This window comes from Nyctibius grandis, chromosome 5 (assembly GCF_013368605.1).
Source record: "Nyctibius grandis isolate bNycGra1 chromosome 5, bNycGra1.pri, whole genome shotgun sequence".
NCBI classification, from domain to species: Eukaryota; Metazoa; Chordata; class Aves; order Nyctibiiformes; family Nyctibiidae; genus Nyctibius; species Nyctibius grandis.
In genome coordinates this window covers 67937535-67952554 of record NC_090662.1, presented here as the reverse complement: position 1 = coordinate 67952554, position 15020 = coordinate 67937535, and the positions used below count along the sequence as shown (strand labels likewise).

The following is a 15020-nucleotide window of genomic DNA, read 5'->3' as shown; positions in this document are numbered from 1 at the left end:
ACAGTGCTTTAACTATGTCTGTCTTTAATTATGCTCTGGTATAATATAGTCATAGCTGCTGAGTACTGCCTTGATAATCACAAGTTATTTTGTAAACAGGCTGAGCCAGTTGCTGTATATATCCTATAGGGAGTGCAGCTCTTGCTAGAACCTCGTAATACTGAAAGTCCTGCAAACAGGCAGAAGTTCACTTGCATATGACCATACTTTGTAATGGTGCAAGGAAAAAAAAAAAAGCTGTGTTTCTTTCTGGCAAAGGCACCAGTGCGTTAAAGTATAGATCTAATGTGCTCTGCTCAGGAAAGTATTAACTTGAAAAAAGTTTCTCTTAATGTGGAAAGAGTTTATTTGACTTATTAAAGCAATGTGCTGAGTTTACACAGGTCAGTGAAGAGCACCTGAGTTACTCTATGGTTTTAGACAAATGCTTTGTCCTACTTGCCTGCGTTTTCTTAAGAGTAAAATTAGAATAATGATCACTTAGTGAATAGTGTCATGAGGGTAAGCTGCTTCTAGGATGGGAGTTTACCCCACGAGAACCTTGTGTAAAGAACAGCTTAGTCTGGCTATGGTAGGACTTGCACCTCAAACAGCTGCTTTCATGCAACAGTTGATGACATTTTTAACTTAATGTGGTAAGTTACTGTGTTCACTGTTCTGCTTTAGATATCAGAGACTTCAAATGCTGAAAAAAATCTTGATTTGGTCAGAAAGTAAAAATTAAAAAAAAAATCATAGATATTCCTTAAACTGTAAATATTTTTGAAATTTTAAAGCATCTGTGTACGTATTTCTCTACCACTTTGAGTTGGAAGGCCATTTTAGGTTCGTTTTAAAGAACAACAATCAACAACGTCTGTATGTTTTGGAAAAGCTTCGCAAATCTGAAGGGCTGCTTTGATGAGGGAAAGATTGTGTTTTGTATGTTTTTTCTTTTAAAGCACAAAGGATAATATGCAAAGAAAACAAGTGCTATGGGGATCTCAGATTGATTCCTTTAAACTCAGTTCTCTGTAACTGTTTGATTGTGACACTTCTTGTACAATCCCTTGGGAGCAGATCCTTGGAACAAAATCCTTCAAGGGGATGTTCTCTGTTTGTCATCTTGATACTGAGATGTGTGAGAGCAGAAACTCTCCCTGTTTAACCTCTTCTAGGAGCAGCATCATTTCTCTAAACTGTCCAAACAACAATGCAAAACTCAAAGTATCTAACAATAATTTTTAAAAAAAGATTTATTAGGCATATAAGAGGAAGCAGAAATGAAAACAATTCCCTTATCATAAATCCTAGAGGTAAAACTTAAATGACGTGTGTGGGCCAGATATTTAGAATGGATCTTTCTGTGTCTGCACGGCTGAGGTAGCATGAAGAAAGGCATTTTCGTCTTTTCACTTCTTTCTCCTCCTCACTTTTCCTTGTCCTTTTCCTCAAGTGTAATATTAATTTGTCTTGAGTACAGAGAGAAAGGAACAGAGATGAAAACATCTGAAAGAATTTGCTTGTGAATGCTCAGTCACAGCAGAGCACAGCTATAGTATGTCCAAATGGTGAGGAGCATGACTGTAGACAGATACTAGAGGGACATCACCACCACGCTGGCTGAGAAATTATTTAGGGTTGTCTAAGGGGATAAGTATGAAATCAACAGGATAACGATCATGACATCGAAGTGTCTTTATATATACTGCATTGAATTGTTCTGGGTGGAATACTGGGGAAAATTCCACAAAGTGAAATATTTAGAAAAATTGAGAAAATTCCCAAGAAGTGGGTTTGGCTTCTGTTGTCTGAGTCAGGCACAGCTAGGCTGAGCCAAATGTTATAAAATATAGCACTGGGACCACTTCTCTCCTGGAAGAGGAGGAGGCAGACTGGATGACCTCATACATTTTCTGATATCGTATCTAGGTCTCTGAAAACAAATCTCACCAAGAGCTAAAAAAGGATTTTTATATCCATTAGGTTTTCTGTCTATGGTTGAAAGTACTTTACTTTATCCCAGGGCTCCTAAAACTGTTTGTAAATATTTCACGGAGTTCAGAGGGTCTCTCCCACTTCAGTTGTTGTTTCTGTGGGTCTGATGTTTGCCTTATGGTCTCTTTCAGTAAATAGGCTTTTAATGGTATTAGAAGCAAAAACCACCTGAGGTCCAGAAAGCCTAAAAATCATTCTACTGCCATATGCAATGGTGCGTTGCTGCAAATATGTAATTGCAAATGCATCGCATTCCTCAGTTTCCACTACAGTCTTGCCTGGATAAAAATGAATGGGATCACTTGGCCCTCAACTTTCAAAAGTGGATGTCTAAAATGTGATTCCAGATTCAAGCATCTACAGAAGTGGTCTAGCTTTAGAAGCTGTGTGAATATTGAGTATCTCCAACTGGTATCAATGGGACTTACCTCTGAATAACGGCTAGGTAAATCCTATGCCAGCACACAGGGTTGTAGTCCCCTTTAGCCTTTGACTGATAGTGGTCTCTTCAGGACAGGACTGATGAAACAGCATCTCTCTAGAGACTCTGTCGTGCCTATGCATGCAATAGCTGCTTCCCCAGTGACATTCAGTATTGATCAGAGTAGTATTAGGCTGTCTGGGTACAGCATTGGTTTCCACAGAGTAGAGAGCTGCAGCTGGCTTAAGGAAAGCCTCATCCACTGAGAGACTGGAGCAGAACAGACGAAGTGTCTGTGCTGACATCTGGGTGATGCTGTCTCATTTACAGCCAGCAACTATTATGGACAAGGTGCAACATTTCTGATTTCTATACTTGCATGTGAAGGAGTCTGTGTGTGACAGGCAGCATCAAGCTGCTGCTCAGAGTATTTCTGGGGGAGCAGCAGGCAATGACAGAGGTGATCTGAAAGGTGTGAGGGTATTGCATTCAGTAGTGAGCTGGCTAGTTAACAGAGAAGTTTATTATGTATTTTTTATTTTTTAAAATTATTTCTAAGATGTCAGAGTTTATGCTGGCTTTTTATTTAAGTAAGAGAGAGATGACTGATGTTTCAGCTGATGTTACTTAGTATTATGTTTAGTTTGTATGCACAGGAGTATTTACGTGAAGGCTCCAACCTAAAGCAGTCTTGTCCAAACTGGCACATGTATACCGGAGAGGAGCCCGCGAATGAGGCAGTGCAGGTGCCACCTAGACTGACGACATTTCTTGTGTGAGTGGATGGGAGGTGATTGATAGGCAGGCTGCATGTGAGGCAGCATGTGTTGTTCCTTGGCTGTCTGTCCTGGGTCTGTTTGGTGCAACTGATGTGCAGGTAAGTGTTGTTCACAAGCTCTAAACTTCACAAATGCTTTCTGAACGAACAGCGTAAACCAAAGACTATTAATTAGGCTAGGGAGTGTCAGAGTCATTACTGACAACTAGAAAGCAATGCTGCAGCCTCTCTATTTTTCTGCTTTTGCACTTAGTCATTCTGCTTATATGCTGTGACGTTTGCCAAAATACTGCTCCATTGCCTGACGCCAATACAGCCAACAGTGTGATGTGTCTCTGTTATTTTCAAACTCAAGTTGTTTGATAGCATCATCAAGTTTATTAATAAACATTAATGCCCTCTGAGGACCGATAGCAGGGTATTGACTAGGCATGCAAACCGCTTAAAAATAAGATAAAACGAAGATCTAAGCTGGAGCCCTGCAGAATACCCCTAGAGGTGGGTAACAGCAATTGTGTTCATTTACCAAAACAAATGTGTCTTCTGGAGAGAGAAGTCATATTATATTAAAAAGGAATAACCGTGTCCGAGGGCCTTTAGCACAACTGCAAGCTTCAAGCAGTCCACAGCATCAAAAATGTTGAGAGGCCACTGACCACTGCACCAGAAATTTCGCCTTTGGCCAAGTGTGTACTCGCAGGAATGATGAGAATATAGCAACGTGGTTTGGCGACTGTCCTAATTCCCACACGCTTGGCAGGCAGCTTGCCTTTATAGGAGAGACTAAATATCTGCGAGGCTTGTGTTGTCTTGGTGGTAGTAAGGATTAAAAGGCAAGGATGGATTATGAACTGTGATACTGACTCTGTCAGCAAAAGACATGTTTAAATACATAAGATGTGTATATGTATATTACACTATAAGCATTCATTTAAAAAGGTTATCCATCCTATTTGACCTATCACTGAAGAACAATAACTCTTAAAACTCCAGCAACCTGGGCTATTGCCCTGAAAAACCATGATCGGTCACCATGTTCTCTCTGTCCCACGTCAAAGCTACGGTTTCTGTATTTGATTCATATTATTGATTTAGCCTTTTTGGAATCTTAAAAGTTTCCTTACTCAAGGCCAAACCAACCCCTAATGGACTTTTTTTGCTCAGTGAAGAAGCTAGAAACCAAAAGGTGCAGTTACTATCTAAACTGTTATTAGATCAGAGATGTAGAGAGTTACCAACCCGTCTGTAAAGTGCTGGAGAATCAAATTACAGCAGATGTTCAGGACAACAGAAGCTCATCTAGCTTGGATATTACGAAGGAAAATCCTAAGACTGGAACATAATTGAACAGTCATTTTCCGAACAGCAACATAGCTTGTTTGAGGTGTTTTCCCTGCCCTTTCTTGGAACTCAGTTATGATAGCAGGGGTTTTTGCGCCTAAATGGGATGGTTTTGAGTTATGAAACGCAATTGTTCACACTGGAATAATAGTGCAAGGAATCCAAAACTACTTAGTCCTTAAAGCTGATCAGCTTATCACTATCCAACACAAAGGACACAGAAATCAGATATCCGAACAAGATGAATGCGTTAAAGCAGTGACAAGGGATGCTAAGGTACCAGGAGGGTCTTGACCAATGCTCTCAAATGTGAGATTTGGTCCTGGTTTCAGTCAAGCATGTCAGGCAGGAAAATCAGTGCTCCTTACTCCTTTGTTTCCCTATTTTCACCTGCTTCTTGTTTCCTAGGAGAGCTTCTCCTCCACTGGCTCCTTCCACTATTTTCTCTCTCCATCTCATCTTTTGTCCCATCCCTCCCCCTCCTTTTCCACTGATTGCTGCTTCTGTTCTCTTAATAGTGGTTTCAGGGCTCATGCTCTCTCGATGATTCCTTATATGCCACATTTGTCAGTATTTACACTACTGTTCAATAAAACGTGTCGTTTTCTCAGCTTCTCATGCTAGTACGCGAGTGAAGGCAGGAAGCTGGCAGAGAGAGAGGCAGAGCACTGTGATGCAGCACATGCATTGCTGGACCGTGAAGTCACTGCTAAGACAAGGAAGGAAACAGGTTAGCATTTTGTTCTTGCCGTGCCAAACAACATGCAGGGTACGGACGGGACCTGTATGCAAAGTCACTCCCATGTCCCAGTCCCATCACCTTTCCTGCCCCCTGCCTCGCACACATCGCCTCCAAAGGGAAAATGTTTTGCTTTTTACTTTCTGAAGGTTTGGGCTGTGGTTTAGGGAGAGAAGAGCAACAGTTTTATAAATAATGACTGTCAAATAAATTATGCTTGAATCAAATGAAAACTATGTAAATATTTCCAATATCATTACAAGAAAATCCAGAATACATTATTATTTATGTAAAAGAAATCTTGTTAGATCAACATTGCTTTTAATGGTAGAATGAAAACCGAGTTAAGAACCAGGTGGATTCACATTTTCGTCTTTTTTCCCTACCTCCTTTATTCTCCTAGTCTCCACCCATCCTCATCACTTCTGCTCATGCATTTAACTCAAAGGCAAAGTGCTATGAAGTCTCCGTCAACTGAAAAAAAGAAACAGATGAGATGATTGTTCAGCTGCCAAGTTCAAATCACCACCTGAACATTACCTAATTTCTCACTGAAGGTATGAATGTTTCAGGTTCAGCAGTGTCACAGAATGGTAAATCTGCTGAACTAGAAGTTCTCAAGAAGCTACCAAAGGAAAAAAATACATATGATATGTTCAGGAATAGTTTAAAGAAAAAAAAAAAGTAAGAAAAAAAAAGTAAAAAAAAAAAAAAGCAGCTTTGCGTTCTCTGTTGCCTCACATTGGAGCAATCAGACAGTGATCCCTAGAAATATGAGAAGATGCACAGTATATCTTAAAGTGAGTGGGATAATAAACCTATATAGGGGGCTAAAGAGAAGTGAAAATAAATTCTGGGTTCTTTCCTCAAACAATATCTTTAACAATCTTTTCCTGGAGAGCAAAGTAATTTTCTTAAGTATGTATTATTCTGACTAGCAATCAGAAAATGACTGAACTCTGGACAACAGCCTAATTTTTGTTCTGCTTCACATTTTCTGGCCAAGATAAGAGGGAACATCACTGTTGTCATTAGTATCTGTGTTCCATCAACATCTGTATTTCTGCTGTTAAGACTGAGGATTCATCTGATATATAAACAGTACCATTGACTTAGAAACGTGAAGTTGTGCACTTTCACTTCATACTACAACATTTAAAAGTGACGTGTACATTTTAACATACTTTAGAAGAGCTGTATTTATTTTCTTACGGTGCAGAATTTAATCCAGCATTTTCAAATGTACATGGGCCAAGTGCAAGTACTACGATGTATGGGACAAATACTCTTTTCAGTGTGTGAAAAGGCTAAGCAGTTTTTGGAAATTTGGACAAATTTTAAGGGCTCTTTAGACATCCAGAGTTTAAAATATATATCTGTGATTCTATAATCACAGAATGGTTTGGGTTGGAAGGGACCTTAAAGGTCATCTAGTTCCAACCCCCTGCAGGGACACCTTTCACTAGACAAGGCCCCATCCAACCTGGCAGATGTGTCGAATTTTCACACCACTTAAAAAATCAGTTTCTTATTACCATAGCAATATGCAGAGTATGTAAATTTTTTGATTAATAAAACTGGAAGGCTGGGGGTTTTTTTAGAGATACTGTCTTCTATTGAAAGAATATCATAAATGAGACCAATAGTAGGTTTCATCTAATATCTCTTTTGGACATTCTCATTTTGGGAGCATCCCACTGAGATTCTTTTTTGAGGGGAAAGATAAAGATGTGTTCAAATGCTCACAATGACACAGTTGCTGTCAGGTAACCATATAATTTTTTTTTTTTACTGTCTCATTAAAACATTGTTCTCTGGAAGTTCAGGTGTTGAATTAGATCAGACAAATGTTCCAGCGGTGGCAATCTAGCTGAAGAGTCTTTTGTCTTTGAACAACTGGACTTTTTTTCTGATCTGAATTAAAATAAAAAAATTCTGAGGAGGATCAAACCCCAGTGCATAACTAAGAGTTTGATGGGAGGTGGCAGGTTTTGTATTTACAAGTATGCATTACCTGCTGCAATACCAGATAAACTGGCTGTGCTGCATTGTTGGAATCAACCGGCCAGTGCCCCAAGTGGCCTATGGATTTGATAGCAGAAACCAGCCTTTCACATCTAGGTGATAAGTTTCATTTTGACCTATGTTGAATGCTAGTGTCTGTAAAAAAAATGTTGATAGTATCAATTCTTAGTAGACAGGATTTCATATCACTGAGAAATAGTTACAGTTAATAACGATTTATCTTCCATCTTGATAGATTAAGCAGAGAGACCAAAGATGTCACCACGTGAAGGGAACAGGAAATTCCATTTATCCTTAGGTGTGGATTCCGTCAAACAAAAGGAATATACAGCATAAATAGTAGATTTCTGTCTCCTTCTTACACAAGTATCTTTTTAAATAGTATTCTGATCTTTATTAAAAAAAAACCCAACAGTGTACCACCTGTCTCAAGTATTTCAGGTAGTAACTCTGCTGTGTTCCCAGTTTTGGTCATCAGTTGCCAATACCAGGGTTTAGAATTGCAAGTCTTTAGGTGGTACATCAAATGTAATAAGAAAGTCTATCATCAAATGTATTTTATGTCAATGCAAATCTTCTGAAAAAATCAGCAGCTCAGGAACAAAAGCACTCAAGATTACTAAAAGCACTGGGAAAGGTATTACAAGTTACAGATTTATAGTAGTCTACTCATTCCACTGCTGGAGTTATGCCCTGGACATAAATTGCTTGGGGAATAAAACAAGGGCTATGACTCCATTCTGTACATTGAGACTAAATCATCCCTTGGTATAAATTTCATTGAAACAAATGGACTTACTCTGTCAGTTAACCCATGTTACTCTGTTGGCTTTTCCACGACAGGCTGTGTGCTGGGAGAGCCATCTCATATTACCTCTGCCGCCTTCTCCTTCAAAGATCAGAGAAATTTGTCCCGGTGTTTAATCCTCAGCACGTGCGTTATTTTCCAGAGTTTGTGTGCGTTTTTCACTGCCATTACACGTTTCCATCACATAGCAGGAATTGCTGATAATTATTCTCTTCATTAGTGTAGCTATTAGAGACAAAATTAAAAATGCGGCAAGCTGCTTAGTTTGTACATTTGATTTATAGATTTGTGCAGTCTTTTTCTTGACTGCACTGGAGGCCACCAGTCATAGGAAAACCTAGGGTCCTGTCTCAGGAAAGTGTGGTTTGTCAGATAATGAATTAAAATCCATTTAAATATTAAGTAGATTATTTTGCTTGTTTCTCATTTGTGTTCAGGAGGTGTTTAATACTGCATAGCTATCTACAGGAAAGACTCTCATCTAAATTCATGCCCGAAGTTCCTTCCCTCCACGCCATGGAGTCTATTATTGCTGACTCCATTGTGTTTTTGCTGTGTCCATACAGTAAATCGATGTCACATTTTTTACCAGTCTCAGCACTGCCAGTATCGAATTGAATTTGAAACGCTTTCACACACCACTGGTGGCCCCAGTGTGAAAGGTGAAATATCAACCTCAAATCTGTCATCAGGATTATTACAGCAAGAGGTTGTATGGTTACGTATTCATGACTGATGTGAAACATAGATAAGGATGTTTGCACTTCCATGTTTCAATTTAGTATTTTAATTGACTACCATAAAATGTATCAGGTTGTGACAGAACAGCCCTTACCTTCTCTGAAATCCTGCTGCTGTTCTGATACGTTAGCTTTTCTTTGCAATGCATTAAAATACTGATTTGGTATTATCATAAAGACCTTTTCAGCAGGAAAGCAACTTAAACACACCGGTTTAGTGAATGCTTTATGTGTGTCAGCGGCAATTTTCAACGGGTGTGGCGTACAGGTCAGTTTTTTACTTTAAGTGGAAAGCACTCTGCGACTTTGGGGAAGATGGTTGCGGCACTGGGGACAAGCAGGGAGGAGGCTTTGGGGGACAGCAGTGGCTGCTGGCTCCAGCTCCTCCTCGTTTCTGAGATGGAGGGAGCGGTGTTTCCCAACACACCCTACCTACCACCCCGGTTCCATCTGTCATTCGCACCAGAGGACAGAAGCCCACGGCAGGTCTGGCTGTGTGAGCCCACCTTTTTTCCCTGGTAAGCCAGGCTGTTGGGGAAGGCGATGCACGTCCCGTCATGCCGACAAGGTGCAGACAGGATGGACACCCATATTCGTAAACTGGGATCTGCTCCCAGACCTGCAGATTGGACAACGTTGGCCAGCGGATAAGGGGGAGGTGTCACCAAGGAGAAGGGAGGGGTCCTGATTTCTGCTGGGCTCACGACCAGACCCTTCCCTCGCTTGAAGCACTCGCTATAAATAAAGCACCAGCTTACGGCAGCTCAAGGCCTAAATGCTGCCAATGGAAAAAAATAAGGATGTTTTATCAATTCTAGCAATCAATTGTTTTAGTTATAACTAGAGTAGGCACAACATTTTCAGATAAAAATGTGATTCTTGGATGTATCTCTGTCACTGCCACATGGCACGTGTTTCTAAAGATCTACCTCAAAGCCGCACCACTATTATAGTTTATCAAATGACGTCAGACCGGCCGAGGCTCTGGCGGTCCCTGACTTCCCCCGCCTGTTCACCGTGGTCACCGCGCTCCCGTTCCGGCACACGCCAAGCTCACACGGTACGCGAGGCCCCGTTGGCTCCTCACCGTATCCCTGCCGGCACCGCCCTCCTGCGGGGTTCCCCGCGCTGTCACTGAGGCCGCTGCCGGAAAGGACCCGCAGGCCGGGCAGCGGTGCGGGGGGACCCCACCGCAGACCCCCTGGCGTTTGGCATTCAACTCCCCCCGCCCCACACCTCCATTCCAAGCCGGGTCGGCGCGGGGCTCCTCCTGCCTTCGCGCTCCCGCCCCGCCGCCGGCCGCCCCGCCAGCCCCCGGGACCGGCCCCGCGGGGGGACCGCGCTGTGCCGCCAGGGGGCGCTGCGGCGGCGGGGGGGCGGGGCCGCGGCGAGGGGGCGGTGCCCGAGCCCACGTTCGAGTTCCCAGGGCGACGGGTGGTCGCGCCCTGACGTCAGGGTGTTTCCCGGTGGCGTCAGGCGGATCATGCGCAGTGGCCGCGGCGGCGATTCTGGGTGACGTCACGGGCCGGGCGTGACGTGCCGGTGGCGCGGGCCGCTGGGAGCTGGCCGGGACCTGCGCTCGCCCCCCTCCCCCCTCCCACTACGGGTCGCGGCTGGGGGCGTCCCGGCGGCGGGGACGCGGCTCCCCCCTTCCCCTCCCTCGCCCCAGCGCTTCGATCCAAGATGGCGGCGCTGAGCAGCGGCAGCAGCGCGGAGGGGGCCTCGCTCTTCAACGGGGACATGGAGCCCGAGTCGCCGCCGCCGCCGCCGCCCGCGCTCGGCGCCTGCTACGCGGGGGGCAGCGGCGGCAGCGGCGACCCGGCCATCCCGGAGGAGGTGAGGCCACACGGCGGCTGCGGCGGCCACCCACCCCCCGCTGCCGATCGCGCCCCCGCCCCCTCCGGCGGGCCCGCACCCGGGGGCCGCCGGCGGGTCCGGTCGGGGCGACAGCGCGGGGCTCGCCGGGGCCCGGTGAAGCGGGAGGCCCGGCGGCGGCGACGGGGATCCCCGCTCCGGGGAGGCCCCGGCCTCCTCCCCCCGCTCCGGCGGCGGGGGCGCCGCTCTCTCCAGTCGCCGCCGCTGATGCAGTATCGGGGCGGGAGGCTCCGCGCCTCGCCGCGGCCTGCTCCCGCCGCGCACCCCCCGGCGCCCGCAGGCAGGCGCCCGGGGCGCGGGCCCGCTCTGCCCCGGGGGCGGCCTCCGTGCCGCCGTGAGGAGGCGGGGCACGTCTGCGCGCCCGGACCGGCGAGGGTTGCGGCTGGGGCTGGGACCGGGGGCCGGGGCCGGGGCTTCGGCTTCCCCCGCTCCGCCGCGCACCGGCTGGGAGGGGCGGCGGGTCGAGGTTTGGTTTCAAGACAAGCCCATCTCCGTGCCCCTGCTGTTGGGCTTGCTGTTACCTGGCGGCTGTGGCCGGCAGAGCTTTTTGGGGGGCTGGGAGGGGTTGTAATCGGTTTCCCCCGTGGTTTGGAACGCTTCGAAGTATATTTTAAAAAGACGGCTGGGTACGGTTTCGGTTTGTGGATGTTGGTCTGGGTGCCCGTTTCTGCACGAGGAGCGTGAGGAAATGTTAACGGACAGGGCACTGTGCAGGCACGGGGGATGTCAGGCCTCTGGTCTGTGTCTCTCTTACATACTTCCTGTGTTTTGGGGCGTATTACTTAACTTCCCAATCCCACGGAGAGCGAGCGGTACTACCTGTTTTGCTAAGGTCAAAGCGTAAGGTGCTAACGCTTCTGAAACGTTTTCCAAAGGTGGCAGAAAATGTGCCATGACAGGGTGAGTTGTTTTGCAGATTCAAATACTATAGGCATCGCAGTGAGAACGAATTGCCAAATGCTGTGCATCCAGTCTGTTCTGGAGGTAAATCACAGAATCACAGAATATAAATACAGGTGCCAGAAGCTCTGCCTTCTTATTCCGAGCGTTAGTTGCTGAAGATTATTTCAGCTCAGCTTTCCTGAGCATGTCTGTGTAAATCAGTACAGGACCTCTCATCCATCAGCAGAGTCTTGTGGCCCTGGGAGGTGCCAGGCCCACCAGGTAACGCTTCCTTGCTGCTTCTGGGGGGAGAGCATCCGCAGGGAAAAATGTGCTGGCTTCGATCATCAGCTCACAGAGGGTCTAGTTTGACTCCCAACTCACCAGAAAAAGAGTGTCCTTTTGTCCATTTTACTTATTAATAGGATAGTGGATTGTAATGGAATTAATGAGTTGAGAAGTTTGATAAGTACTGAGAGCTCATGCTGGGTATATAGCCAGCAAGGAGAAAATAGGGAAGGAGTCTGCACCTCTCGATGCTAGTGAGAGGTGAGATTGTTTCCATCATCTTAAGGAGCTGCTGGCTTACTTGCTGAAGGAAGGCAAAACTCACGCAAGTATATGTGTATTTTACACCTAACCAACAGGGTGATTAAATGCTTTGAGTAATGCAAGTCTGGTCTTTAACTTCCTGATTAAGGAGAAACTCTCAACTAGTTGAGAAACCTAAAATACCTAAAGAGTGGTGTTTAACAAATGTTTTCTTTCAGCAGCAGAATGAGGTTAAAAAGCTTCTTGCAGACTCTTATCACCCAGGTAGCGCTGGTGGCAGCTGTGCATGGAAGCTGAATTTCTCAGTTGTTTCTGCATAAAAAAAAGCAAATCTCTGTGGAATTATTTCAATAACTGGTTTATATTGTGGCCCTAGAAACAGTAATATCAGTACAGCCGAGTTGGGTAAATAAACTGCAGTGCAAGACAGGAGAGGGGAAAACAGTGGCAGGAAGCAAGAATTTTTTTTAAAATCAGTTTTCATACCAAGGGGGATGTTCGTGAAACTGTCGTAAGTCACTTGAACTTCAAAAATGTTTTAGCCTGTCAAATAATTAGATTTTACTTCATATGCTAAACTACATAGTGTAGCTTCCCCCCTCTCCCTGAAGATCTTACATCCCTATATTGAGAGAGAGGGGAGAGAGAAGCAGTCGGCTATCTGGAACACCTGCCAACCAGAGAGGTTGGTATGTCACAAGTATGGGGTGCGTATATTCACGGTTAGGAATGTGTGGGGGTATTCTTGTATTATTTAAAAGCAAACGTTTTATGCCTTGGAATACTGAAACACCCAGGGTTAGGCAGAGCTGTGTTAGAATTTTTATTTTCTGATGTGGTTTTGTTCTTTAGTTAGCTACCTTGTTCCTCAAGTCGTAAGTAGTTAAATTTTGTTTACTGTGTAAGATACACGTATTACTTCATCTAAACCTGTTTAATAAAGTTCAAAACCAAAAAATTGCTGGTACAGTTAAAATGGAACTATCCTTAAATACAAAAACAAGCCAACCTAAAGTGTAATGCAAATTCAAAGTGGCGTAAGTCAGGAAAATACTGGAGTGCTTCTAACTGACTCATGGCTCTACGTAAGTACATGTTCTAGTGTTTTGTTTGTTCCTTCAAGGACAATGTAAATCTAAGCTTTAAAAGTAACCTTGCTGTGGAAGCCCGTCAAGGAATATAACCTCACTTATTTTGAGGAGATACCTGGAAAGGTTTTAGTTCCCTTAATCTTTCAGGAAACGCAGTCCTGGTTTCCAGAAGGAAAACCTTTAGTTCTGCACTCAGTTTCTAGTTTTAAAAGGGGGGGCAGACAAGAAGAGATCTCTGAGAGACCTTGAAGTAGTCTTAACGCAGGCTTGTAAGTTGGAGTCCTCTGGTAATGGGAGTATTCTGTAATTGCAATCGTAACTGAGTGCTCTGTTGGTTACAACTACATCGATGTCATAATTCAAGGGGTTGGGGTTTTGAAAAAAAAAAAAAACCAAACAAATATAGAGCTGGCATGTTCAACTTGTGGCCAGTTTCTAATCAAAAAATTAATTTCGTGCTTTAGAAGTTGCCTCAGCCTAGCTGCTGATACTAAAAATCTTCAATTAGTGAAATCATTACATCAGAGTAATAATAATTGCTAAAGCTTTTTTCTTTCTGTATTACAATTCAAGATTAGTAAAAGTAGTTGCCCATGCACTTATACAGTACATTTAAGCATAGGCACTTCTTCGAGGGCAAAAGGATTTGAAAAATATAGGGGCAAGTTGATTGAGCAGAACATTTTCTCTTCCGCTCACCGTTCGGTTGCTGGTGTTGGGAGGCCTGGGGGTGAGTGCTGGCGTCTGGAGGCACGTAGGTTGCTTCTTCCCCAGATGAATTCTCGGGACAAGAGATTGTTTGGATGGAAGGTTTTGAGAGTATTACAGGTTGTTGATGTAGTAAGGAGTGTGTGACAGCTGGAGAAAGCTCTGTTCTTGTTGCTAGAAAATTATTTACACCAAATATTAAATAATTCAAATGGGATTTTCTGTCCTTGGAGCTTTGTGCCCTGAGCTGCTCTTTGGAAGATGAAAAATGGCTTTGAAGGCTGTGAGTGAGGGCCTGAGCTGTTGGACGGGTCCGAGTCGTTTTGTGGGAGGCAATGCTGCAATTTATCCTGCATGAATATCAGTTGTATATTTAGAAAACCTTAATCTTATAAAACAGATTTAAGAAGAAGAATAAAATGCATAGAATGAAAAGGCGCCTCTAACCTAATAATAAGTGATGGGTTCTCCTAGAGTAACATAGGTTCACCAAGAAAAACTAAGGCTGTTTTTGTTGCAGTAACATTTAGGGAACTTATCATGCTGGGTATTAGAATAACTTTCCTTTTAAGTTTCTGTTTCTCTGAAGAGTTTACAATTAAACATGACTACTTATTTGGGAAGTTGAAATGATATAAGCATTTTTTTACTTCTTTGCTTTTGTAGTTTCGGAATAACATTTTATGTGGAATCTCTATGTTTCATTGCATTTGTGTTCAGTGACTGAGCTAACTTTATAGTCTGTGAATGACATCCTGTCTAATTGTGAGGACAAGTTAAACTTTAGCTACAAGATACTTCATATCTAGCTGATATTCTGCAGGAGTGTGTGAAATCTTTTGTTTTGCACAGCATGGGAAAGGCCTTAGCTGAATGCTATGTCTGACTAAGGATCACAGATTTAAGAAATACACGGTCTGGCTGAGGAGAGTCTAGAGAAGGTTAATAAGAATGATCTGAAGTGTAGAAGATCAGACCTTTGAGGAGACTGAAAAAAGTTGAGATTATTTAGAAAAGAAATGGCAGTTGTCAAATCTGATACAAAGAAGAACGCAAATAACTTGTTCTCCAGGCTTGTGACGA

At 44.0% G+C, this 15020-nt stretch overlaps 1 protein-coding gene and 1 long non-coding RNA gene across 4 annotated transcripts in view; one reads left to right on the top strand and one right to left on the bottom strand.

Annotated features, from left to right (window-relative positions):
• Positions 1-5603: 5603 nt before the first annotated feature.
• Positions 5604-10157, bottom strand: LOC137664151 (uncharacterized). Of its 3 annotated transcripts, none has more exons than XR_011048257.1 (4): positions 10066-10157; positions 8081-8314; positions 7271-7416; positions 5604-5730 (listed from the first exon to the last, which is right to left on the bottom strand). It is a non-coding gene; the product is annotated as an uncharacterized lncRNA (long non-coding RNA). The 3 variants fall into 3 exon arrangements; XR_011048256.1 differs by having other exon boundaries at positions 9917-10142; XR_011048258.1 differs by lacking the exon at positions 7271-7416 and having other exon boundaries at positions 9917-10142.
• A 355-nt stretch (positions 10158-10512) lies between these two features.
• Positions 10513-15020, top strand: part of BRAF (B-Raf proto-oncogene, serine/threonine kinase) — a 91178-nt gene continuing 86670 nt past the window's right edge. The window contains exon 1 of the mRNA XM_068402387.1: positions 10513-10665. Within this exon, the coding sequence (XP_068258488.1) occupies positions 10513-10665 (153 nt within the window). The remainder of the gene's footprint in view (positions 10666-15020) is intronic.